Source organism: Miniopterus schreibersii (genome assembly GCF_964146895.1).
Source record: "Miniopterus schreibersii genome assembly, chromosome: 1".
Classification (NCBI taxonomy): domain Eukaryota; kingdom Metazoa; phylum Chordata; class Mammalia; order Chiroptera; family Miniopteridae; genus Miniopterus; species Miniopterus schreibersii.
Genome location: NC_138101.1, coordinates 38,717,639 through 38,727,571, shown reverse-complemented (window position 1 = coordinate 38,727,571; position 9,933 = coordinate 38,717,639). Strand labels below are relative to the sequence as shown.

The window sequence follows — 9,933 nt, the reverse complement described above, 5'->3', positions numbered from 1 at the left end:
ATGGAGGTGGAGGTATGGTAGCAAGGAAAAATTTTCTCAACTAAAGACAGAGTAGGTACAGAGATGTGGTAAGAAAGGTGTAGGCTTCATAGAGTCCATAAACCCTTGGCATTTATTTTTCTCATCCTCTTTTCTAAATTCCAATGGCATTAATAGATAACTTTACCTGGAGATTCCATACTAAGCCTTGCATTAAGCATGTAATTTAGAGTGGAGAGAAGTGAGATTTAAAAAATAATAATCTAAAGGTGAGTGATGTTAAATTCTTTCCTTAGCTGTCATCTATTTTTGATTTTTAGGGCTAATTTTTGATTTAAGAGCTAAAAGCAAAGATTTTAAATAGAAGATACTTTCCAGTTGATTTGTTAGGACACAACCAAGCATTACAACACCTTCCTTGACAGGTCTTACTTAGTAAACTAAGCTTGGTCTCCTGATCCAAGGTCCTCACTTCCTTCTTGTTTCTTCCCTGTCATTTTCTTCTCTCCTCTCACTCCTCCAGGAAGTTTATTCTTTGAAGGTCAACCTTAACCATTTTATTATTCACCAGGAGTGAGTAAGAGGGTTTTTCTTCCCAAACTGCTGTATACTTTGCTCCAATCTTCTCCCCCATCTTCCCCTTCACTTCCTCACCCTCCCCCTCTCCTACCCACTGATTGCTACTGGCAAATCTAGGAATTTGACTATGAGCCAAGAATGAAAAATAACAGCAGAGGTTTTCTACGTCTCTGCATGATGAGCATGGCTATGTGTGGCTGAATGCATTTGCAGGTATGTATCTATATTAGTGCTACTCCATTGCATCACAGACTCTACAAAGCCAAGCCCACAAATTTATCTCCGCCTCCTTCTCTGGCATTAAGAATAAAAGCTTCTCAGAAATATCTCAGATGCACAACTCATCTTTTTTTGCAGCTTAAAACCTGAGTGGGAATTTGAGGAAAACTTCACTGAATCACCCAGTTTCCTTCACAGGATCATCTGGACAGGTTGTATTTTATTATTATTACCAATATTAATATAGAGATTTACATATAGAAAATATAGATGCAAACTGTATATCACAAAGCTGTAAAAAAAAGAAATATAGGAAGAATAAAGTATTTATCGATCCTTTGGTCACTTAATATAAAGCATTTAAAGGATTTTTAAATCACTTGTTTGTCATTAGAAATAACATCTTGGATTTATGTAGTGCTTTTCTGTTTAAAGAGCTTTAACATAAAGCTGCAGTATCATAGTTACCTTGTAAGTCCTGTTCACTAGACACATTCTCTATTTTACTGATAAAGAAAGCAAGGCAGAACCCTGAGAAACTTGAAGTAACAATTGAATTTAATGAATGGTTTTGACCATATACTTTGTGACATAGTGCTGAGGCTTGGGCTAAAATGATGTACAAAAGGACATTCTCTGCTTTCAGCCGCTTTCCCTAAATCTAGGTAAGTCCAAGGCTGTGAGGACTAAGCGAGCCTGTGCATGTACTCACGGTGCACCCCAGCCCGGGACACTGTGCCTGGGGGTGCAGCAGGCACTCACACGGAAAGCGCTTGCTGAGTGAAAGGCAGATTGGAGTATGAAGAAAGGGAGGGCAAAAAGAAGAAGGAAACAGGCAGGAAAGAAGAAATACAGAGACAAAGGAAAGTCTTTCTGAATTCAATTGAATCTATGAATCAGATTAAAAAAAAAAAATTTAGTGGTGTTTCTAGACAACATTAACCTACATACTCAGTTAACTAAAGTACGCCTTTGAATATGAACAGAGCAAACAGAGCAGCTAGAGAGTATGTCCATACATTGTGATATAAGATAAAAAGTTAAACAAAGAAAGAGATTTTATTATGTGTCACCTAGTTTAATTCTGAGTCCAAAATTGATCATAAAGGGGCAGCCAAAAGTCAAATAACTCTTTAATGATAAGTCAGCTACTCCCAATAGACTATAAACCAATTCTTTCAAAGTTGGAAGAACAACAAGGAAGTTGTTCACATGAATAAACAAATTAGTAGGGAGGGCAAGTGATTCCTTTTATATACATTTCCTCTAGTGAGAGATCTATTTTCTGAGAGCAAGGAAGGTTTGGTGAGCCAGCTGATTTATTAATAAGACTGATTTTAATCAAAATATCATAATTTTGGTGAGATTACCTCTGATATACCTGAGAGGGAGGTTTTGAAAGAGTTGAGTTTGCCCTTAAGAACTGATTTTTTTCCCCTTTTTGGTAAGAACAACCATGATTAATATTGTTCTGTGGCTTCCAAAACAAATGTTAAGCTATTCTTGGGCTAAAAACAAACAAAAGAAAAACTCTTATATTGTATCTGTCTTCTGTTGTGCAATCTGGGGCCCAAATGAAATGAATGTCATACTGGGTTGTCCCAGAGAACTTTAGACAAATAAACAGAGGCAAAATTCATGTTGGACTTTTATAAGTTTTACCCTTTCCAGTAGAACACAGATCACTGACTATGAGTTTCTTCAGACAATTTTATGTTTACATTCTTGGGAATTTTTTGACAACAAATATTTCCCCTGCTTTGAACAGATATATTACCATGTACTGTTACTGAGAGAGTCCAAGTGTCTGGTTCTTCTACACTATCATATAGATGTGGCATAACAATAAAAGCTCATACTTATAAAGCATTTATAATTGGCCAGGCTTGTCCCCTCATTTAATTCTCAATAACTGTTTCAGGTAAGTATAATTATTATCATTCTCAATTTGTAGATGAGAAAATGGAGCACAGTAAAGTTAATTTGCCAGAGTGATACAATTTCAATTAACAGAGCTAGGATTTAAACCAAGGTGGTCAACTTTAGAACCCATATTTTTAAAAAATATTTTTTTAATTGATTTTTAGGGAGAGGAAAGGAGAGGGAGAGATAGAAACATCAATGAGAGAAACATTGATCACCTGCCTCCTGCACACTCTCTACAGGGGATCAGGTCCTCAACAGGGGCATGTGCGGGGACCAGGAATTAAACCAGCAACCTCTTGGTGCATGGGTTGACACTCAACCACTGAGCCACACTGGCTGGGCGGAATCTATATTCTTAAAAATTATTTTCTCTGATATGTACACATTAATCATCTAGATTAATATAAATGTATAAACTTTTAATACATGTGTTTTGCATTATATGAGCATATTTAAATATTTAGATAACCATGTCAATCATAGGCAAAAATTTAACACACTTGATTCTATGAACAATAATATCCTAGATGACAATATTTAAAAAGTGGAAAAACAACAGATTTCTTTGATATATATATTATATATTATTATATATAATATATATTATTATATATAATATATATTATTATATATTATAACAATATATATTATTATATATAATAATATATACAAGATATATATAATAAATTACTAAATATAAATCAGGAAAAAGCAATAATTCTTATGGGAAAAATGGATCAAAATGATTAAAATAACCAATAAACTTACAAAATGTGAAAATATGAAAAATTAGAAAATATCTATGAAATACAGATTAAAAAATATATATTTTCTTATGAAAAATTACAACAAATAATTTCTAGTACTGGGGATGATGTGAGAAAATAGGCAATTTCATATACTGTCCAAATTTGTACAATATCTAAGTGATTTGTTTAAAAATATTTATCAATACCTTACATGTGCATAACTTTTATTCTGACAATTCCTTTATCACTGCAAAGATAAGTGTGGAAATACATATGCTCAAAGACATTCATTAAAGTACTACTTATTTTTAAAAAAAAAGGGAAAAATAAGAATTTCTATCAAGAAAGAATTGTATCATCTATGTTATATCCATACTATGGACGACTATGTGTCAATTATAAGAATAAAAACAGAATTTACATATCAACACCAAAATATGTTCACATTATATAGTTCAGTGAAAAAAAATAGTTTACAAATAAATATAAAATATAATGCAAAATATATACACAAGTGTAGATTTTAACATATATTGAAATATTTGGAAGCATAAATACAATACTATGAGGAGTGTTATCTCTTAAAGAATAGAATAAAGAGGGCAGTTTCATTTTCTCTATATTGTTTAATTTTTTTCAACAATTGTGTCAAAAAAATATAGTTACATGCACTATTTACATCTATGCATAGATGTGTGCATATTTATCCTTCCTTGTGTAAGGCAAATATGGTTCCATCCTTAAGAAGTCTCCTGCAGGACAAACTTAACCTAATCGATAATGATGTCTGCTTTTTCAAAGACCCTTATGGCTTACAAATAAGATTTTAAAATAATACCTTTTAAGTCTGGCACAACATAAGTAAATAACATTCATTTTCCTTTCTCTGGTGATTATAGAAAGGGGATATATGAACTTTTTACAGGAAGGCCAATGGGAAATGCTATTTTTATATATTCAATCAAGAGTTGGAGAGGTTTCTAAATACAGCAGTGACCTTAACAATAGAAAAGAAAGGAAAATAACAGAGATAGAATCATGGGATTTAGCATAGGTGCTGCTGAGTAAGAGTTAAGAGGCAGCATCTGAAGGTTTACATCTGTAATGTGCAGCCTAGAAATGTAGTGGGGAAAACACTACCAGAAGAAGCCTTCAGCATAAGTCAGTGGTTTAGTTATTTAACTTCATTTGTAGTATACTTTTCTAAAATTTCACCACAGATATTTCTTCCTTAGGGATAATCCATTTGTTTCAGTATCTACTAATTTCATTTCCTCTTTACAATGTCTCTCATGGATTGGGATTCTCTATTAAAGGAAACACATTAGGTGGCTAAAAGAAATACTGCCTTCAAAGGCCTCCTATTATTATACAAACTCTCTGAAAAACACAATAAAAGCTACAGCAGTCACAAATCTATAAGTGTATAACAACCTACCAGGCAGCTTTCTGGGAAAGGGTGAACAAAAGAAAGGTCTAGAAAGGCTAATGTCAACGAAGAACAAAATTAGTTGAGATGCTATATCAAAAACTCAAAATGGGGTAATTTGGGAGGGAGATAGTGGTGAAAGAAGTTAGAAGTCAATGAAAGAAAATTTGCTTAATTAAAAACTCCATGACTAACCCTGAACATGATATGGATTTTCATGGAACTGGGAGATGAATTATCAACTGATAACCATTTGGTTTAACCTTATAATTTTCAACCAAGTCACTCAATGGGAGTGTCCACTACTATACTAATGATTAAGTGAGACAGAAAAGTAAAGATAATGTCAGTAGTCACAGGGGAACCTTCTATACCCTCAAGAATCGGTCCTTGGATATCGATTACAATGTTATTAATTTCATCTTCTTTTAAATACACTCAATAAGCATTTGAATTTTTTCATTAAGTGTAAAATATTCAAGAACCAAGGAAACTCACTTTGAGATCTGGCAATAGCTATCAAGTGTGAACATCAACTTTATTGTTATTTAATGTAGACATAATCAGAATGATTCTTTGCCAAAATATTATTGTATTTCTGAACCTCTTATCTTTTTATATGCCCAGCAATTTTGACAGAGAATTAAAGGCTCTATTGTTTTCATTCATTATGGAATTTATTGTATATAAATATTATGTATAAATTATAATATCAATGTATAACATATTTTTATATAGTTTTTAAAACTTTATAATGCCTTGCATTTTATTATTCTTTTGTTAGACTTATCTGCTTAAATGGATTAGAAACTCTTAAAGCACTGAGGTAATGTTATATACTTCTTAAAAACAGATTTACCCCATTATGCTCAACAGCTAAGAAATGCTAAACAAGAAAATCTCAATATACAGAGCTACTATTAATGCTAAAACATTATAAAGTACTTACAAAGTGGAAACATACCTTTTTTTTCTTTTAGTGTACCACTGTATGATGGATTCCTCCAAAGGTGATGATTCTGAATTCTTTGGCCGGGTCCATGGAATTCTAATGTATAAAGATTTTATCAAATATTGGGATGATGTGGAGACATTTCAGGCAAGATCAGATGACATAGTTATTGTCACCTATCCCAAATCTGGTAAGTCTCCCTACTATGTCTGTTTTTCCATTTTCTCCTAGTAATGACAGATTCACCTTGAATGGTAAATATTAAGCTGTTCTCCCCCTCCATACTCATTCCCCATATTAAATAAGAACAGATATAGTAGTTTTGGTAGACATAGAAAAAGAGTCATATAATAGCTCTATTCTAAGGCTATAATCTATACCTATAACTTGAGTAGTAATATTGAAAAATGGGTATTGTTGGCTTCTAGTCAAGATGATGGTGTAGATAAAAGTAGTACTTGGAACTTCCCACAATCACATCAAAATTACAACTAACCTATAAAACAACCATCATTCAGAACCACCTGAAATATAGCTGAACAGAAGTTGTATAGCCAAGGATATAAAGAAATAGCCACATTGAGACTGGTAGGAGGGGTGGAGACACAGAATGGGCTGGTCTCACAGGTGTGGTGGTTAGGCAACAGGAGGATATGTTGGTTGCAGAGGTCCCCCCTGAAAACCAAGAGGTCCCAGTCCCACACCAGGCCCCTAAGTCCAGGGAACCAGTACTAGGAAGAGAAGTCTTCATAACTTTTAGCTGTAAAAATCAGTGGACATTGTAGCTGAGTGAGACAGAAGGCTGGTAGAGTCCCAGGTGTTCCTCTTAAAGGGCCCATGCACTGACTTACCTGGAGTCACTCTCTCTGAGCTCCAGCACTGGGGCGACAGCTCAAAAGGTGCCTTGGACATACCAGGAAGAACTAAATTGTCTGGCACCAGTGCAAAGGCTACAGGGGCAGCTTTTTTCCAGGCAAAAGTGCTGGCAGACACCATTGTTCCTTTGATGAGCCCACCCTCCACAGAACAGGTAGACATCCACCTGGCTAACACTATTCACTCCATTCTGGTAATTCCCTGAGACTCTTCCCCACCCAACTTGTGGGCCCATCCAAGCTGTTTCCAATGGCTTTCCCATGCAAACAACATCTTGGCTCATGCTGTGGACTTTCTTAAATCTCTCAAACAACCAGCATCTGGTGCACCTCTTGCCAAGTGGTCCCAGGACTGGCACTAACAGCAGCTGGCCTTGGTTTGCAGGTTGGCATTTTTGGGCACCTCCAAGCCCAGCACAAGTAGCAGCCATCTGCATATCGCTTTGTAGCTCATGCCAGGTGGCTTCAGGCAAAGCACAGGTGGTGGCTGACTTTGGCCAGAAGCTCCCAGGAGGCCTTAGAGTCAGCATACCTGGTGAACATGGTGGACAGCTTCAAACCAAGCTGAAGCACTACCTGACTCAGCGGGTACCTGAGCCCTGCTGAAGTGAGTTCCGCTCTGTGGAGTTAGCCCTTGCACAGCAGATCCTTCATGGTGGTCATGGCCAGTCCTTTCAACCAAATGAAAGTAAAGGGATGGAAAAAGATAGTTAATGAAAATGGAAACAAAACAAAAGGCTGGGGTGGCAATACTTGTACCCAGACAAAATATACTTTAAAACAGAGGCTATAACAAAAGACAGAGAAGGACCCAGCAATTCCACTTCTTGGTATTTATCTAAGAAACCCAAAACACTAAATCAAAAAGACATATACATCCATATATTAATTGCAGCATTATTTACAATAACCAAGATATGGAAACAATCTAAGTGTCCATCAATAGATGAATGAATAAAGAAGTGGTGTATATACAAGGGAATACTCAGTCATAAAAAATAATAAAATATTGACATCTGCAACATCATGGATGAATCTAGATGGTACTGTGCTGAGTGAAATAAATCAGACAGAGAAAGACAAATACCAGATGATTTCATTTGAATGTGGAATCTAAGAAACAAAATAAAGGAATAAGCAGAACAGAAACAGAGTCAGATACAAAGAATATTTTGATAGTTGCCAGATGGGTGGGGGCTTGGCAAATGGGTGAAAAATGTGAAGGAATTAAGAAGTACAAATTGGCAGTTACAGAATAGTCTTGGGGATGTATAATACAACATAGGGAATAGAGTCAATAATATTTTAATAACTATATATGGTGTCAGATGGGTACTAGATTTATCAGGGTGATCACTTTTTGAGTTATATAAATGTCTAATCATGTGTTTATATACCTGAAACTAATATAATATTGTATGCCAACTGTAATTGAAAAATAAAAAAGTATTTTAAAAAATATGAGGAATAGGAGACAACCCATAACTTCCATTTTAAAGTGTGATGAGAGTATATTGTTTACATTACAGAATTGCCCCAGGTGATTTGAAAATACTTCAAGATAGGACTTGAAGGGAGTTAAGAATAATCATAAATATTCAACATAATTGGTTAAACACTATGAGATTTAGCCATGATCATGATTGGAAAGATAGAAGTTGAGGAGGAACAAACAGGTAAAGCTGAACTCTCAGTGATTACAGGTAAGAGAAAGGTTACATTAGTGAATAAAAGCTGCAGTCAGTATCAGCAAAATGTGCTAAATAAACTATAGGAAATAGTTCTTGGTGCCCCAAGTCTAAGCTTATGTGACCTTATGGAAGATTAAGTTGAAAAAAAAAAATTGTTTGTGAAAAGCAGTATGATTTGGGGAATATATTCCTTAAAATAGAGATTTCAAAATACATAAAATGTAAATTAAAATAGTAAAAAGTATGCAAAAGAAAAAATACCCATGCAGGCTAATACAAACCCCCTGCTTTCCCATAATAGTCATCAATTCTCCTTCTCCAGAAACAAGTCTAGCTGTCTCTTGAACTCATCTGTGCTTTCCTCAATTGCCTTTTTCAGTAATTTATTCCATATGTTTATTATCCCTTTTATGACATTGTCTGCACAGCATGGAAGCAGAAAAAGGCTACTCTTCAGGCTGACATCTGGTTGTCTCTTTCACAAAGCTGAGACGTTTCAATGTTTTCCTTAGGCTTCCCCTTCACACACTGAACTGATTGAGCTACTGCTGAAATGTTTTTCCTCACCCCCTAAGAAAGCTCACAACCGAGAGTTCAGTGAACTTCAGTCTATAAATAAATTACCCATTTTTAAGGATACCATGTTTATAAAAATTTTAGAATAACATGAAATGCATTGCATTTATATTTTTGTGATACTGTGTTCCCCTTGGGAATTATGTTCCTTAGGAGGAGCATTTCCCATTATATGGAGCCACAGCATGATTATCCTGTTTGCCCTATCAAAATCAATCAATTACATTCAGCTATTCTAATTCCATTCATTTCAGATAAACTCAAACAAATGAAACTTTCAACTTCAAATACATGTACATGTGTGTTTGTTTGTAAAATATGGTGTATAAAACTGTAAATGCATAATCATTTGTGCCAGTAGAAAACCATGCATTTAATTGCTTTGTGATTTTTTTCTCAAACTTTGTATGGTTTAGTAGTGTGTTGTCTAATTTTCAGATATATTTTTTATTGATTTTTAATTTATTTCCACTATGGTCAAAGAATATATTCTGGCCCTAGCCAATGTGGTTTGGTGGTTAGAGTCTTGGCCCAGCCACCTAGGGGTCATGGGTTCTATTCACAGTCAAGGATACATGCCTGTGTTGCAGGTTTGATCCCCAGCCCTGGTCAGATGTGTGCAGGAGACAACCAATTGATGTGTCTCTCTCACATTGATATTTCTCTCTCCCTCTCTCTCCCCCTCCCTCACACCCTTCCACCCTCTAAAAAGCAATGGAAAAAATATACTTGGTGAGGATTAACAAAAAAATATATAGATATTTTGTATGTTTTCAATCCTTTTAAATTTATTGAACCATGTTTAATGCCTCAGAATACAATCTAGCTGGTGAATGTACACATGACAATGTTCTACTGTTGGATGGAATGTTCTAGAAATATCAATAATATCAAGTTGGTCGATAGTGGGGGGGAAAAGAAAGAAAAATGGGTATTGTTGGCTATTTTATATTTATTT

At 34.9% G+C, this 9,933-nt stretch overlaps 1 protein-coding gene across 1 annotated transcript in view; it reads left to right on the top strand.

Annotated features, from left to right (window-relative positions):
- Window positions 1-898: 898 nt before the first annotated feature.
- The window catches only part of SULT1E1 (sulfotransferase family 1E member 1), a 32,355-nt gene continuing 23,320 nt past the window's right edge, over window positions 899-9,933 (top strand). The window contains exons 1-2 of the mRNA XM_081137347.1: window positions 899-989; window positions 5,862-6,023. Of these exons, the coding sequence (XP_080993473.1) occupies window positions 5,873-6,023 (151 nt within the window). The 5' untranslated portion in view covers window positions 899-989; window positions 5,862-5,872. The remainder of the gene's footprint in view (window positions 990-5,861; window positions 6,024-9,933) is intronic.